Source organism: Lepidochelys kempii, chromosome 1 (genome assembly GCF_965140265.1).
Source record: "Lepidochelys kempii isolate rLepKem1 chromosome 1, rLepKem1.hap2, whole genome shotgun sequence".
NCBI classification, from domain to species: Eukaryota; Metazoa; Chordata; order Testudines; family Cheloniidae; genus Lepidochelys; species Lepidochelys kempii.
The window spans coordinates 155,560,510-155,578,297 of record NC_133256.1 but is presented as its reverse complement, the minus strand read 5'-3'; the positions used below and the strand labels follow the sequence as shown (position 1 = coordinate 155,578,297).

The following is a 17,788-nucleotide window of genomic DNA, read 5'->3' as shown; positions in this document are numbered from 1 at the left end:
ATTGCAGAACCATACTGTTTTTCTAATTTTGTCTGTAACTTTCTACTGGAATAGCTTGCAGTTTCCCCATCTGAGGGAAGTAGGGCGTTATATCTTTGTAACAGCCTGGATGGGGGAGAGGAGCCTTGTTGTACATAAAATCATTGTGTCTTTCTCTTCAATCAACTGATAAAATGTGGTGTCACAAGGTGACTGTGTTGTTGCAATGTAGCTAGATTTTGCTTTGATTCATTTTACTCACTTAGGAACAAAGACATGTTGCAGGATAAACTGCATCTTTAGCAATCAAGTCAAGCAAACCGTGCAACAGGACTGATTGCTGGAAGATGTGCTCGCTCTGGTGGCTACAGAAGCAAGTGAACATGATGCTCTGTTAACAGATTCAGAGTCTGTTTTCTTGTGTTCAATACAGACTCTGACTTTTCTGCCAGTCGACTTGCTTGTGTATTTCTGTAAGCAATCCCCAAGACAGCATATTGGTGGCCCTCATCTAAAACTATAAAACTCATCCAGTAGCCACCAATTCATTTATTCTGGCTTCTGCTGCCATCATCACAGCATTCTGTCCAGCACTGGTAGCTTGACAGTTTTTTGCATTCTTTTGATTTTATTGAAAAATGTGCTTTGTCAAAGTTTGTGGAGAGTCTTTCTCTTTGATGTAAGATTTAAGGGGCTTGTATCCTCCATGTCTTCATATACTGTAACTTCCCTGTAGAAGTAAAATCCCCAAATATATTGTTAGCATTAGCATCACCACTATCACAATTTTTCACAACTATACAGACTTGTGCTAAATTATATATATATTAGTAATTGCCCCTTTTGTTTAATGAGCACTTTGATTGAAGCCCAATATGAAGCTGTATATTTCATCTTTAACACTAATACTGTGCATAAGTGTCACTGAATTAAGCTAGTTTCTAGGATATTTCAAAGGCTGGTACTGCATGCATAGGCGGTTACAAATTAAAACCTTCTAGCAGGCAGACATGATGCTTTGCTGTATGTACAATAGCTTACAAAAGGAGAAGCATTACATTAGGAATTCACATACATTTATATCAACCCACTATGCAGTACAAACTATGGGCATGCAATCTGCTGCTACTGATGTACAACTTTCTGTATAAAACTTATCTGGTCAGAAAATTTCAGTTGAAAATATAGAAAACTATTATCACTTGAGATATTTTGACAATTAAGAATATGCAATGTGAAAACATTTCATGTTCGTATACTGTAAAATGTTGTTTGCTGTTTTTGCCACCTGCTAAAAAAATGCACCCATGCAAAACCAATGTCTTTAATACATTGGTAGCTTTAACCAATAAGCACCACATTAAGATATTGAAATGAACTTTAACAGTAAAAACTGTAGTCATAATCATGTTGCAGTGTTTTTGGAACTGTGCAAAAAGTGACATGTTCTCATTTTGGGTACCACTGGTTTACCTCAGCTACAGGCTTATGCACCACTTGACAGCTCCACATCAAACCTCATCTATATGTACATAAAATAAGCTTTCAAATGAGACATGATCATGTGTAGCAGGTTGGGCACACTATACTCCAAAAATGAAAAATTGCTGCACGCCTAATTGTAGACAATCTGTAACTTGCACAATGAGTGACCTTTTTAAAAATGAAACCTGGAAATGGATTTTAAATTCTAAATTTGGCAATTACTTATGGCTTTTGCTGTGTGAGACTGCATATGGGGAACTGAAAACTAATTTTTCATTTATTGTAAGATATGGAAATTCATTTTTGGTGAATAGAAGATAATAGTCCATTGTGGAGACTCTAATTATTCATGAACAGTGTTACACAAAGCGCCAATGACAATTGTATCCACCCTAATTCATTCTGTATTACTATCTTGTATTTGCAGTACGTGTTATACATATTATGCAAGATGTTTACTGGAAAGTGATGAAGTTGCATATATTAGTGTAAACTACTTTGAGCAGGGCGATTTCTAGCAAATTTATCCTTTACCATTTTGTTCAGATTTGTTAAAATGTTAAGTCTTCAAAAACTTCATTCAGTTCTATTTTTGTTGCTGAGGCGCAAATCTTTTGAGAAGATACTGATACCTGTAAAATTTCATGAAGTTTTCATGCTTGTCTGTATTGCATAGTCATTACCTTAGCGTTAAAACTTTTGAAAATAATTTTCTATTTCTAATAATCTAATGCAATCACTGAAAGCTGAATATTAGAGGGAAGGGAAATACTGTTGTTAAAAAATACACTGAAACCTAATAATAAACAGAAGTTAACAAACCCATAACTTTCTTTAAATTCTGAAATTACAGTTGTAGAAGTGGCAATATCTTAACATCAGATGTTGCTATTCTGCAGCATGTTAACTTTGCAAGGGAGGGAAGATTAACTGCAAGGTCATAAACAGCTCTAAGATGAGTACAAAGCAGTATGATTACGTTATAACGTCATTCATGTTCAGATTCCCATGCCAGGACTTAATACACTGACTTGTGCATGCATACAGTACTCTTCCTTTACTGTGATATTGCTGTTGAGTGCCAGAAATCAAAAGTTTTGTGGTTCTGGTCACATTTTTCTCTTGTGTGTGCATATTCATTGTCTCTACATTAGGTTTTCTGCCTTTTTCTTGCGTAGGGTTTGATGCAAGGTTCCTCATATGATCACCCAAGCTGAAAGCCAGCTCCACTTACTGGCACACCAAAGGTACAATAGCCATGCTGGGGGACCATGCTTATGTCTCTCTGGAAGGAAGAAGTGTGTGTGTGTGTGTGTGGGGGGGGGGGGAGTGGGGGGGGAGGACGGGGCTGTTCTTTGGGGCTTTATGTGGGCCTTTCTTTCCAGCCAGAATTGTTCACCTTTCTTCCTGCTCCAGCAGTTTTGATAGGCCAAGGGTCTTTTGCCAGTGGTTTAGAGCAGTGGTGCTCAATCTTTCCAGACTACTGTACCCCTTTCAGAAGTCTGATTTGTCTAGCTTACTTCCGAAGCTTCATGTCACTTAAAACCTACTTGCTTACAAAATCAGACCTAAAAATACAGAAGTGTCACAACACACTATTATTATTGAAAAATTGTTTATTTTTTCATTTTAACCATATAATTATAAAATAAATTTGGATATAAATATTGTGCTTATATTTCAGTATATAGCGCAGTATAAACAATTCATTGTCTATGAAATTTTAGTTTGTACTGACTTCACTAGTGTTCTTTACATAGCTGTTTGTAAAACTAGACAAATATCTGAGTTGATGTACCCCCGAAAGACCTGCATACCTAAGGAGTATGTGTACTCTTGGTTGAGAAGCACTGTTTTAGAGGAACAGGGGAATGCCTGTTGCCAATTCCTCAGCACAAATAGCAGTTGAAGTGAGGCTCAGTGCTTTTGACCCCATTCCTGATCTGATCAGTGTGCTTGCATCCTCTCCCATGCTTCCCAGTAGCGCTGGGAATGGCTGTCTGATGAGGTTTGTGGCTGATTTAAAGCAGCATCTTGTTTTATTGGCTTCTATAGCCTTTTGAGTTTTTTCTTTTTCTCCATTTTTTTCCTCCTCCTTTGAGGAGAACCTCAAAACTTCCAGAATGCATATGAGGTGCTTTAGCACAGTGGTCCTCAAACTTTTCAGGGTTGCATGCCCCCCTCCATTTACTCCTGTCCGTTGTGGCTCCCGGGGGGAGGGGGTTGGGGAATGTGGACAGATGCAAGGGGGCAGGGGCCATGGCTGGGGGCAGGGCTAGTGGAGAGCTAGGAGCAGAACTGGGTGGCGCTCCCTCCCAGCCCTCTGTGGGGACTGGCCCAGGCCTAGGGTTTCCAGCTGCCTGGTTTTCGACTGGGAAGTTGGGTCGAAAGGGGGTCCTGGCAGTGCCCAGTCAGATGTACTGACTGGACACCAAAAGTCCAGTTACCGCTGGGCATGGGGAGATGCTCAGTCATGAACCCATGCTAGCCCCTGCTCAGCCTGAGCCACCTCCTACCTGCAGGCAGGCTCCTTTTCAGGCTCTCCCAGCCCCATAGCAGAGGGAGCCCAACCATGGGGGAGGGAGTGGAGATGATTGAGCGAGCGATGGACAGATGTGTAGGAGAGGAGCATGTGATAGGGGAGGGGCTTCAAGGGAAGAGGCAGAGCGGGATGGGGCCTTGGGGGAAGTGGTGGGTCAGGGCCTCAGTGGTCCAGTTACCAGCAATTAGATGGCAATCCTACCCAGGCCCTGCCATGCCTCCCAAATGTTCCTCCATGTCCCTTAGGGGGGCATTCCCCACAGTTTGGGGACCTCTGTTTTAGCAGCTGGAGGCTATCAGACACCTTGCATGGAGAGTTGTTTAAAACTTTACCAAAGACATGTTGGCCATTGTCATCAACTGCGAAAATCACACATGTTGCTATCAGCTGAAAAGCTTGCTGCTCTTGCCAGAAAATCCCATCTGAGGAAAAAGTGAGATCCTTGTTGTTTAATTAAAAATATATATATATATTTACCTACTTGCACAATCTGTTTTGAATTTCACACTCAGTTAGATGGGGAGCTATGGCCTAAAAGAAATATGAAGGGATGAGAAATTACTGTACCTTCCTTATTGTTAAACATCTGTTCCCTCCAAATACAAGGTATTAATGCTGTCAATACCTTTTTAATTTGTTGCAAAGATTGTTGGAGGGAAAATATGCTTTGCTCTTTCAATACATATCACTTGCAAGGCCACACAGTGGAAGATTTTTCTGATAACTTGAAATCATTCTATGACAACGGTTTTCAGCCTATGGTTTGCAGACTTGAAGACTTTAATGTTAGAAGGGACCATCGTGATCATCTAGTCTGACCCTCCTGCGTGTTGCAGGAGAACCTCACTCACCTACTCCTGTAATAGACCCTTAACCTCTGGCTGAGTTACTGAAGTCCTCAAATTGTGGTTAAAAGACTTTGCTCCAGAGAACTCACAATTTACACTAGTTTAAACCTGCAAGTGACCCGTGCCCCATGCTGCAGAGGAAGGTGACCCCCCCCCCCCACTGGTTTCTGCCAATCTGATGCTGGGAAAAATTCCTTCCTGACCCCAAATGTGGTGATCAGTTAGACTCTGAGCATGTGGGCAAGATCCGCCAGCTAGACACCTGGGAAAGAATTCTTAGTAGTAATTCAGAGCCCTCCCCATCTAGTGTCCCATCACCAGCTGAGGAGATGTTTGCTGATAGCAATCGCAGATCAGCTGCATGCCCTTGTAGGGAGTCTCAATACCATCCCCTTCATAAACTTATCAAGCTCAGTTTTGAAGCCAGTTAGGGTTTTTTGTCCCCACTGCTCCCCTCGGAAGGCTGTTGGAGAATCTCTCTCCTATGATGGTTAGCAACCTTCATCCAGTTTCAAGCCTCAATGTGTTGTTGGTCAGTTTATATTCATTTGTTCTTGTGTCAACATTGGTGCTTAACTTAAATTAACTCCCCTTCCTCCCTGGTATTTATTCCTCTGATGTATTTATAAAGAGAAATCCTATCTCCCCTCAGTCTTCTTTAGCTTGGGCTAAACAAGCCAAGCTATTTAAGTCTTTTCTCGTAAGGTAGGTTTTTCCATTCTTTGGATCATCCTAGTAGCCCTTTTCTTCACTTTGTTCATGTTTGAATTCATCTTTCTTAAATATGGGAGACCAGAGTTGCATGCAGTATTCCAGATGAGGTCTCACCAGTGCATTGTATAATGGTACTAATACTTCCTTAATCTACTGGAAATAGCTCACCTGATGTATCCTAGGTCTGCATTAGCCTTTTTCTCAACCACATCTCACTGATGGCTCATAGTCATCCTGTGATCAACCAATAAACCCAGGTCTTTCTCCTCCTCTGTCACTTACAACTGATAAGTCCCCAGTGTCCAGGAGAAATTCTTGTTGTTAATCCCTAAATGCATGACCGTGTATTTTGCACTATTAAATTTCATCCTATTTCTATTACTCCATTTTACAAAGTCATCCCAGATCGTCTTGTAAGATATTCTGGTCTTCTTCCGTATTGGCAATACCTCCCAACTTTGTCATTGGCAAATTTTATTAATATACTTAGACTGCCTAAGATTTCCAAAGGGGTCCACAGCTCAATTTGAAATTTTTAGGCGTCTGCAAATGAAGAGGTTGAAAATTACTGTTCTGTGACACTGCCAACAGGGAGCTCAGAAGCAGGATATAAACTGTGTCCTGTTCTTGTATTAAAGGTAGCTGGGATCTCAAACCAAACTTCTGGTGTTAAAATGTTTCAGATTTCACGATTTAAACTAAATATAGCTAACCATCCAATATATCTCAGTGCATTTATAAAGATGAGTTAATCCTGGTTGAGAGATCTTCATGCTAAGCAGCAGTTGTTTAAAAAAAAAAAAAAAAAATCTAGTGCCTTAGTATGATTTTGTTCGCTGGTTGAGAGATCACACTTGTAGTTGCATATTTTTTGAAGCTAAAAAATCCAAATCACCTCTTTAGAATTACTTTTCCTTTTGGTACTTTAAGTGTTGGTGATTGATTCCTTCCTTTTTACTAAATGCTAAATTATGCAATAAGCGTACTGACCTATTTTACCAATCCAAAACTTGATTATGAACCAAATTTAAAAGCTGAATTGTTCTCCCATTCCAAGGTGTTATAAGGCAAGCTAAGGGAAGGCTGGATCTGCAAGTGTTGGAGTTTTCTTCTCAGTTCACACAATCACAGGATGAGGTGGTTCTGTACGCTCGGTGGTGACAGTTCAAGTTGAGAGGCAAAAAACCTTTCACGCTTCTTACAAGTCCATTTCTCTGTTAATTTACCTTATGCCTTGGGATGACATTACCCCCAATCTTAACTACATCAGGATTTTTTTTGATTGTGTGAATTCATTGTGTTTAAGTTTTGGGTAATCTTGTTTGTTTTTTATAGGTCTAAAATTTGACACTTAAAATTTTAATCTGATGCGCACTATTCTCCAAATGGTTTATTATATCAGATATACAATTTGAATCTACTCTGAGCTGCAACACTAGTTACTGATGTCATTTTAATGGAGAGGTGGTACTCAAATGATAGGAAGAACAATGTACGGAATGAAAAAAATCAATGGCTGACTCATGCTCTAGTTTAAAAACAGGCAAAAATTGATGTGTAGGAATTTAGATGATAAAATCCCTTGGGAAAGTAAAAAGGTCTTGAGGTTCTAGGTTTACATTATGAAAAGACATTTTTTTTAAGAAGTTAAACTTAAGGAGTATTGAAATGAGGGATGTAGTCTTCACTGTTTTTTGTAATTTTACATAATACATAATAAAACATAACCATTCTAAAACTAAGATTTTCTCTTGATCTACTTGATCTTTTTTTGGAGTTGGGGGTTGGGAAGAGACTAAATGGTTTGGTCAATATCATATTACCTCTTGTTGCCAAGGGTGTAAATGTCAGCTGGATAATGTTATATTGCTGAAAATCAGTTACTGTTTTCTGTGCTGGATTGTACATTTTGTTATGTTTATCTTGCTTCATAGTACAGTGGTATTAGTACCTAGCCCAGGGGTGGGCAAACTTTGTGGCCCTTGGGCCACATCTGGGTGGGGAAATTGCTTGTAGGGCCACGAATGTAGGGGTGGGGCAGGGGGTTGGGTGCGGGGTGTGGGAGGGGGGCTCACGGCAAGGGGTTGGGGCAGAGGAGAGGTGTATGAGGGGTCTCAGGGAAGGGGGTTGGAGTGCAGGAGGGGGCTCAGGGCAGTGGTGCAGGGAAGAGTGCTGCAGGAGCTCAGGGGTGAGGTGCAGGGGGCTCAGGGCAGGGGGTTGGGGTGCAGGAGGGGTGTGGCAGGGGTTCGGGCTCCAGCCTGGTGTCACTTACCTGGAGCGGCTCTGGGGTGGCAGCGGCATGCACCAGGCCCAGGGTGGGCTCCCTACCTGCCTGTCCTGGCCCACGTGCCGCTCCGGGAAGCGGCCAACACCATGTTCCTGCGGTACCTGGGGGAGGGGGAGCAGGAGCAGAGAGCTCTGTGCACTGCACTTGCCTGTGGGTACCTCCCCCGAAGCTCCCATTGGCCGTGATTCCCCATTCCTGGGCAATGGGAGCTTCGGGGGAGGTGCTCCCAGGCAAGTGCAGTGCACGGAGCTCTCTGCCCCGCCGCCCCCCAGGGGCTGCAGGGATGTTGGTGCTGGCCGCTTCCTGGAGCAGTGCGAGGTCCACAGCGCCATGGGGGTGGTTATCCTGCGGGCCGTAGTTTGCCCACCCCGACCTAGTCTGTCTTGTGTAAATAAGCTGATTGAAGTTTTTGGAGGTGGTTCTGTTTTTGTGATGATGTATGACATTGGACCTTTGGCTGTAGTTGAGTTCCTTTCTCACACCTTCTATGGAATTTTGGGACAGCTATATGAATGATTTTTTCGTAGAGAGATTCAGTAACAAGATACTATTTTAAAGCATTTTTCTATACAGAAGTATTATCCATGTATCCAGTATGAAAATGAGTTTCTTAAAATGTAACTGTGTGGTATAGTTTACGCTTAAATCTTGTCCGTATATGTTTTAAAAGGGAACTTTTTTAAAATATGGGTCTCTTTAATTTTAGGTGCTGGAGATCAGAATTTATTCACTTCTGTATATCCCATGCTCTCTCAGCAGCTTCCAAAAGAACCCATGGAATGGAGAAGGTAGTGTTTCTCCCCACCCCCCGCCATTGCTCTATTTCAATGCACGTTGTTGGATTTAGGAAAATGTGACTACTAATGTGGCACTGTGCAGTGAGTTGGGTTTAGAAGCTGAACAGGAGGAAAGATTTCTGGTTTTCAGAGCCAGTTTTCCCTGAATTCTGAATGTTGGGCCCTTTGAGATGGATGTTCCCACATTTAGCCCAGGCTGAATTTAAAATCAGAGATTTGCTGCACTAAAGATTAGTTTTACTGGTATCTCTAGGTTGCACTTTGGGCAACCATGCTTTGAAGGTAAGTCTGGTTCCTGTTTAGATGGACATATGGGAAAGAGTTAAAAACAGAATTGTGCTTTGGACCCTGTCACGTCCACAGCCAAAGACTGCCTCTAACTTTGGAGGAACACAAGAACATGTAAAGGAGAATCCTTTTTAAAATGAAAGCTGGAAGTTTCCAGCCCTTTTCATTGCAAAGACAGTGCCTTATTTTATGAGAAAACAAATGAATTTTTGAGTTGACGCTACACAAATCAAACCCTAGAGAGCAGTTAAGTTTTGTGAGGTTTTTTTAAAAAAAGCTAAATTTGTAATAAATGTTTGCCCTGTCATTTGTTCTGCTTTTAGTTTTGCTGCTTATTTCTCAATTATGAATTGTAATTCTTTTAATATTCTGTATAGGTCTTACGGACGTGCTCCTAAGATGATTCATCTTGAATCTAATTTTGTTCAATTTAAAGAAGAGCTGTTACCCAAAGAAGGAAACAAGGCTCTCCTGACTTTTCCCTTCCTTCATATTTATTGGACGGAATGTTGTGTAAGTATTAGGAAAATATTAAGCGTGAACCATGCACATAATAAGGTATGAGAGTGGGCCTGAAGGTAAAATAAGCTCTGTACTGTCCTGGTTTGGTAAATGGGATGTGCTGGTTCTACACCCTGTCCCCTTATTCCTATTTGTTACATTTGTTACTACCAGGGTCAATAATGGTTGGGGGAGTTGCATTGTCCTAATATGAAACAAGTTTGATGTTACTAGATGGCACTTCAGAAGGATGAAGCTTTGGGGAACTTGAATTTCTCAAGTGCATTAAATCACCAAGGTAATCAGTTGTGGTTTCTGATGGAAGGTGAGGTGTGAAATGGTATGCAATATACTAAATCTAGCAGGTTAGGAAATCACTAATGTGAAAATCTGTCTTTCATAAATAAGACGTTACAGGAGATCTGGGAATTACACCTCCTGATAGTGGGGAAACTGGAATGTAAGGATAGTATAATACAGGGGTGGGCAAACGTTTTGGCCCAAGGGCCACATCGGGGTTGCGAAACGGTATGGAGGGCCAGGTAGGGAAGGCTATGCCTCCCCAAACAGCCTGGCCCCTGCCCTCTCCCACTTCCCACCCCCTGCCTGCCCCCCTCAGAACCCTCCCCACCCATCCAACTCCCACTGCTCCTTGTGCCCTGACCACCCCCTCCTGGGGTCCCCTGACCCTAACCACCCCCTGGGAACCCACCCCCTCCTGGGGTCCCCTGCTCCTTATCCCCTGACCGCCCTGACCCCTATCCACACCCCTGCCCCCTGACAAGCCCCCCGGGACCCCTGACCCATCCACACACCCCCTTCTTGTCCCCTGACTGCGCCCTCCTGGGACCCCATCCCTAACTGCCCCCCCCGAACTCCATCTATCCAACAATCCCTGCTCCCTGTCTCCTGACCACCCCCCTCCCCGAACCTCTGCCCCATCCAACTGCCCTCTTACCATGCTGCTCAGAGCGGCAGGACAGGCTTGTTGGAAAGCCTGGGAGGTGGGCGGGTGCAAGCAGCGCTGCTCGTGCGGTGGTGTGGCTGCAGGGGAGGGGGGACAGCGAGGGAGGGGCCAGGAGCTAGCCTCCCTGGCTGGGAGCTCGGGGCCAGGCAGGATGGTCCCGTGGGCTGTAGTTTGCCCACCTCTGGTATAATAAATGCTTTAAGTATTGCCTGTGGACTAAATAAAAGAAAAATCCTGCTCTAACCATCTAGAGTTATTTGAAAAGTTAGCAAAATAAAGGTAACCACAAGAATTTAAAGCTTTTTTTAATAAAAGCTACGATACTAAAGAAAACTAATAAAACATGGTCAATATGTTATGCATTAAGAACTAAGCAAGTAAAAGGTAACAGTCATAGTGCATGGCAATATGCATGACTGCATAGTTTAATGTGGGGCTCCCTGGAAGTCCATTTTGGGAACAGTTGTATTAGTATAGTAGCCAATGACTTGGTGACACTTTGACATTGTTTATTGAACACTAGAGGTGGATTAATAACACCAAAAAATCCTGCAAGTATTCACTATAATTTAAAAATGAACTTTTTGACTTTTCTGCTGTTCCTGTACACAATGTCTTCCGTTTGTTCAGATGATCATGGAAGGCAATCAAATCTGTCTTGCATAAGTGCTCATAAAAAGTGAATTTTGAACTTGCCCACTTGAGCATTTGAACTGTAACTTATATTTTATAGTGACACTGCTTGACACAGCAGGAGTACAGGGTTTCTAAAACCCTTTCCCAGAGCCTTGGCACAGTGGAAACTAAACTACACAAGAATCTGACCACATCCTTGGCAGCAAAACAATGCATACTTGCACTGACCTATTATGAAAATGGGAGATAATTCACTCAGCCAGTAAATGAGAAATTAATCTGCTACAAGAATCATGTTTTAGATAAGGTTTGTGATCCAAACATTTAAAACTCCCTAATCTTGTTTATCTGCAATATCTCATTCATGGGGAGTTATCCTCATTATAGGAGAAATATTCATACAGTAAAAAAAAAGACACTAACCATCTGACTTGACCAATCACAACTAACCAACACAACTTTGCATTGTGAATATTCATAGCAACATGTTCATAGTTGATCTATAAAAAAGTTACAGAAAATGAGTTACTTCAATTGTTTAAATTTAAAGTAATTGAAGATACAGACAACTTAAAACTTTCCAGCAGTGTTGGAAAACCCAAATGCCACAGCACTGTTGGTGTATTAGAACCAGAAAATGAAATTAATCAGTCTAGTTTCATTGTCTTAGTTTAATCGAGTTCCAAATTTCAATGAGTTGTTCAGGGTAACTTTGATTTTTAAAAATCATTCATTTGCAATAGTCTAAAGTAGTTATAATAAAGTAAGCAATCAAAAGAATAAAACCTTACCTTGACATTGTCCTTGTTTAACTTCTCAATCTGTGTCACTAATTCAGTTTGGCATCATTTGAAATATTTTTTCCTGTTTTAACAAAATAAACCTTTCAAATTTGTCCAGATTGTCGATTTGATTTGCTAATTCATTACTTATAATACCAGGATACAGAAGTATACAAAGCTACAGTAAAGGATGACATCACCAAGTGGCAGAATGTTCTGAAAGTGCACAGCTCTGTGGATTGGTTAATTGTGGTAGTTGAGAGTGATACAAAAAAAAAGAACAAAACCAACATCCTTCCCCGAACATCTATAGTAGATAAAATAAGAAACGACTTCTGTAACAAGCAAAGTGACAGGTAAGGACTTTTTGAAAAATATTGTTTAATTATAAAACTAGTTTTCTGGATAACCATTTAATAGGTCCAATTTCTCACTTAAAAGAATAGTAACTACCCTAATGCCTAACATTAAGCAAATGGCATTGGTAAGATGTATGTCCATCTGTCCCAAAATATGAACCAATGGAGGAAAAAGTTTGCTGTATCTTTTCCTGAATTAGTAGTGGTTTGGAATAAAAAAAAAAAAAAAATTCTGTAGGACTACAGTTACATTCTGGATGTTCACCTCTTCCAGAAAAGATAAAAGGCTTTAAACATACTGAAGCTGTATTTTTGTAGACACTGATTCAGAATGAATGAAGTAACCAAAATCAATTTTTAGAACTTCAAATCCTTGTTTTTCAAGGTTTATGTAAACCCATCACCAGAGGAAAAGTACAAGAGTAAAGTCTTAGGCCATGTCTACACTAGAGAGTTAAGATGACTTAAGTTTTGTCGACGATCATTAGTTGCTTTAACATCAGTGGAGCATGTCCACACAACATTGCTTGTGTCAGCTGAGCGTATCCACAGTCATTGCTTTTTCATTGACAGTGTTGCATCAGGGGTAGCTATGTCACTGCAACTCTCCACCCTCTGCCACTGGGAACTCTGGGAACAGATCACAGTGCACCATAGGGGCATGCTCACTGTTGCATGATGCATTTCCTTTTGTCCCATCAGTCCATGGGCTTCCTACTTCGTTTTGCACTGTTTTTCAACAGTTAGTGTAACTGTGCACCTGCCATCTGTCTGACAGCATAATTCCTGAACTGCTGACCAGTCTGGTGATGAGCATGATGAACACAATGTGGCTGGTCTTGCAGTATTTCATGAGCTGTGACAGAGTGAACTGGTGATGCCTGCCCTGCTGTCTGCCATGGAAACCATTCAAAATTGCTGCAGCATTCATGGACCAGCTTGCCATGGTGGACTGTCGGTACTGGGCTTGAGAAACAAGCACTGAGTGGTGGGATCACATCATGGGGAATGTATGAGATGACGAGCAGTGGCTGCAGAACTTTTGTATGCGTAAAGCCACCTTCCTGGAACTGTGTGCGGAATGTGTCCCAACACTGTGGTGCCAAGACACCAGAATGAGAGCTGCCCTCACTGTGGAAAAGTGAGTGGCGATCGCTGTGTGGAAGCTGGCAACTCCAGACTGCTACCAGTCAGTTGCAAACCAGTTTGGAGTTGGAAAGTTCACTGTGGTGGCTGCGGTGATGCAAGTGTGCAGGGCCATTAATCGCCTCTTGCTGTGAAGGACTCTGATTCTCAGTAATGTCCCCGACAAATAATTGATGACTTTGAGGCAATGGGATTCCGTAATTGCAGAGGGGTGATCTATGGAACTCATATCCCAATTTTGGCCACAGACCATATCGTGACAGAGTATATCAACCGAAAGGGCTACTTCTCCCATTGTCTTGCAGGCACTGGTGGATCACTGCGACCATTTGACTGTTATCAGTGCAGAGTGGTCAGGGAAGGTGCATGATACACACATCTTTTGGAACACTAGACTGTGTAGAAAGCTGCACACTGGGACTTTCTTTACAGACCAGAACATTCCACCAGGGAATGTGTAAATGCCTATAGTGATCCTTGGAGACTCCACCTACCCCTTGCTCCTGTGGCTCATAAAGCCTTACACCAGGAACCTAGACAGCAGCAGAGGGCGCTTCAATAGCTTCAGCAGGTGCAGAATGACCGTTGATGTGCATTTGTCTGATTAAAAGGTCACTGGCGCTGTCTTTTTGGTAGATTAGACCCTAATGAGGAAAATATTCCAAAGGCCATTGTGGTCTGCTGAACTCTCCATAATATTTGCAGATTGAAGGGGGAAAAGTTTCCCCAAGGGTGGGCTGCTGAGGCTGATTGTCTGACTGCTGATTTTGAACAGCCAAAGACCACAGCAATTAGAGGGGCGCAGTGGGAGGCTATTAGAATCAAGGAGGCTTTGAAGGAACATTTTAATAATGATTCCCAGTAATGTCTGTATGTGATGCATTCGGCCAGGCAGTGTTTACTTGCTTCCCTGAATTACCCCTGTAGTGCCTGCTGAAATGTTAATTGCAAGAAGCAAATAGTCATACCTATAGCCAGTGTGTTTCAATGTTGCTCTAAGCGACTAGGGAGCCTGGTCTGAATATTGGTACTCTTTTCCACAAGCTAGGGTAATTGAACCAGATATCTCACTCCTAAAAGGTAACCCAAAATGCACGGGTGCATCTCCTGCATGCGTGTGGCTTCAGACCATCTCTGTATGATGCTCGCCTGTGTGCCACTCTGGTCCCTGCAGAAATAATTGCCAGGGGGCACTGCGAAGTTTCCTACAGCGGAGGTTGAAACAAGGCAGTTCTCCCAAGGAACCTTCTTCAGAGGATTGCAGAATACCTACAGGAAAGTTTCCTAGAAATCATTCTGGGGGATTCCAGAGACATCCCCGTGTACATTAAGAAACTTTTCTGCCATGACCTCACTGCAAAGATGGACAGTCTCTGTTAATTTCTGCCCCATATCCCTCTTCAACAGTATAACAAAGTATATATGAGCTCAGTCTCATCTCACCGTGCAGTATCAAATCAAAATGAACACTTACCAGAGCACCCCTCTCCTGCATCCTGCGTGCCAGAGCTGGAGTTCTGGGACTGGCTAGACCCCTCTGGAGTGGAAGAGTCCTGACTCACTGTGTCACTGGATGACTCTGCCATGTGCTCCACCTCATTCTCTAGCTCCACCTCCTTGTCCACCACTTTCTCATTGGGGTTGAGTCTGCTGGCTGCTGTCTCCAGTCCCCCACAGTGTCCAGGGGGCTCTTGATGATGGAGGTGGGGTTGCTGCCGAGCATAGTGTGCAGCTCCTTATAGAAGCGGCATGTCTTCAGTGCTGCACCAGAACTATGGTTGTCCTCCCTTGCCTTCTGGTACCCCTGCCTCATCTCCTTGACTTTAGCACTACACTGCTGCGCATCCCTTTTGTGCCCCTTCTTCTGCAAGCCACTAGCAATCAGCCTGTAGATATCGAAATTCCTATGGCTGGTGCGAAGCTGCGACTGCAGTTTCCTCTCCCCATATACTTGTGCGATCAAACACTGCCGGGTGTGCTCCCCATGTGAGCACGTCTGCTGCGTAAAGCTGGCACAGTCAGCTGGGAAGATGCTGTGTGAACTGTGTAGGCCAAGCTAACAGGAAAAGGAATTTCAAAAATTCCTGGGCCTTTGAAGGGGGGAGGGGCCGCATACCTGTGTACCTTCAGGGCAGCAGAGTTCAAACTGCTGACCAGAGTGGTCATGATGGGCAATGTGGGACACCTCCTGGAACTGAGTTAGGGCAACATAATCAAGTGAGGTGTCTACACTGATGTTGCGTAGCTCTAATTACATCGCAAAAAGCTCTGTGCTGCTCGTTAAGGTGTTTTTAATATGTTGGCATAGCAAGGGAGTTACATCGGCGGGAGGAGCATTTCAGTGTGTACACCTCCACTGTTTTGTTCACGAAAGCAGACTTTTGTCAACAACTGTGTAGAGTAGACAAGGCCTTAGACTGTTCTTTTCTACCAGTGTTTAATCTGCTTTTCTCCTCTGTTGTACTACATTAAATCCAATTTTTGAAGCTGTTACTTCAAGAAAAATACAGTGAAAAGTGTGTACAGCATTATCACAACCGTTTCCTGCCTTGGAAGGGAAGAGAGATCGGGGAAATGGAGTAATCAGTTTCAAATCAATTTTTAATGCAGACCTTTATTGTATTTTTTTTTTTTTTTTACACCTCCCCAAAACACTGCACTGGATCGCTTCTGAATAATTTACTTTTTGACTAATTGGAAGAGTCATCACCTTGTGTAAAGAGTGAATGACGAGGTGATCCTTTGAAACTAAAGGTGTGAATCCTAGCACTCCTCGTATGTTAATCTAAGATGACAATGTGAACATGCTGCATGTTGTCAGCATCTTGTTTGTATTTGGATGATATCAGCTTATTAAATTTTTTTTTTTTTTTGGCAAATCTGAATTAAATGTAGCTGAGGGTGTTCAATTTCTAATTGTCTGGCTTGGATTAAAAATTCTACAGCAGAATAGTTTCTGGTAGCTTTCAGTAACTGGGATCTCTATTTGAATTGGAAAGGGGATTTCCCTGCCTCCACAAAGGTTTATTCCTTTTCTGAATATTAGTAAATCACAGCATGAAATTTTAAACAAAGAAAAATATGCTGGTTATCAGCCTGTCCTGATCATGAGTTCTCAAATAACTGTTTCACAAATTATGAGTGAAGCTGTGGGAGTCCTACCATGCGGAACATTTGAAATAAAATGAAGCCCTACAGAATCTACTGTGGGAATAATTCTGCCTTGGCCCATGAGAGATGGTCTAGATGTGACCTGATAGATGTGATTCTGTTACATAGTCCTTTCTAGGAATAAGTCTAGTTATTGCTCTGCTAGCTATCTTCCAAGGAGAGCTTTTTTGTGTTTTTGGATTTCTAAAACCTATTTTTATTGATTTTGAAAAAATAGAATATACTCATTGTGTAAACTCTCCTGTGTTGTGGAACCCAGACTTGAATTTCTCTTTCCAAACCTATCATAAAATCATAGAAGTGTAGGACTGGAAGGGACCTCGATACGTCGTCTATTGCACTCCCCTGCCAAGGCAGGACTATGTAATAACTAGACTATTCCTGACAGGTATCAGGACCCTCCCGCCTAACCCCTCCTCCTCCTCCCCCTCCCAGTCTAATGAATGCTTCCTTTCTATCTACAGTATGCTTAAGGCTATTCAATATACATTGTCATTTTAAGGCTATTATTTGTTACCTCCATTGACTCTCTGTCCTTAGCTCATACCATTTAATAAGAAGTCTTGAATTGATGTTGAATGGAAATCTGAGTTTCCTTGCTCTTTCCATTTGACATTTTTTATAGTATGTAATTGTAGGGGCTATTATAAGTTTATTTTATGTCTGGATGTTACTTTTTAGACCCACAAAATAATTTCCACCGATATCTTTACAGATGTGTGGTACTGTCTGACCCCTTGAAAGACTCTTCCCGTTCTCAGGAATCCTGGAACGCTTTCCTGACAAAACTCAGGACGCTGCTTCTCATGTCTTTTACCAAAAATCTAGGCAAGTTTGAAGATGACATGAGAACTTTGAGGGAGAAGAGGACTGAGCCAGGGTGGAGTTTTTGCGAGTATTTCATGGTGCAGGTACAGACTTAGATGACATTTTTAAACAACTTTTTAGTCCTTTGTTTCGTTGAAAGTATTCTTCTTGGCTGTATTTTTTTCGATCAGACTCTCCTTTTAAAAAGATACGGAGGCTAGTATTATGGCAACTTGTCACTATTCTTGCCTGCAATGTTTTTGTGGTGCTGTGTTCACCTGTAAGATCTGTTCAGGCTTCTGTGTCTTCGGACCTTGGACAGCAGAAAGGCTATGGGTTAGTTGTGAGCACAGATTTGCATTTTATTAGTTCCATTGCCTTTGTGTAAAAGTGTCTTTAACATTAAAGTATATTATGGCTGTGCAAATGAACCCTTCTAGTTAAAATATTATATCAATGTGCTGTACATATTACTAAAC

The 17,788-nt window shown here is 42.1% G+C and overlaps 1 protein-coding gene across 5 annotated transcripts in view; it reads left to right on the top strand.

Annotated features, from left to right (window-relative positions):
- TRAPPC10 (trafficking protein particle complex subunit 10) overlaps positions 1-17,788 on the top strand; it is a 102,273-nt gene that overhangs the window by 19,761 nt on the left and 64,724 nt on the right. For 4 of the 5 annotated variants that reach the window (XR_012160710.1, XM_073359195.1, XM_073359213.1 and 1 more), the window contains exons 2-5: positions 8,562-8,643; positions 9,318-9,453; positions 11,986-12,182; positions 17,218-17,413. Coding sequence is in view for 4 of the 5 variants with exons in the window: in XM_073359195.1 (XP_073215296.1) it covers positions 8,562-8,643; positions 9,318-9,453; positions 11,986-12,182; positions 17,218-17,413 (611 nt within the window). In the remaining variant the exon portion in view is untranslated. Of the gene's footprint in view, positions 1-2,642; positions 2,712-8,561; positions 8,644-9,317; positions 9,454-11,985; positions 12,183-17,217; positions 17,414-17,788 lie in introns of all 5 variants that reach the window. The other variant, XM_073359203.1, reaches the window with a different exon arrangement.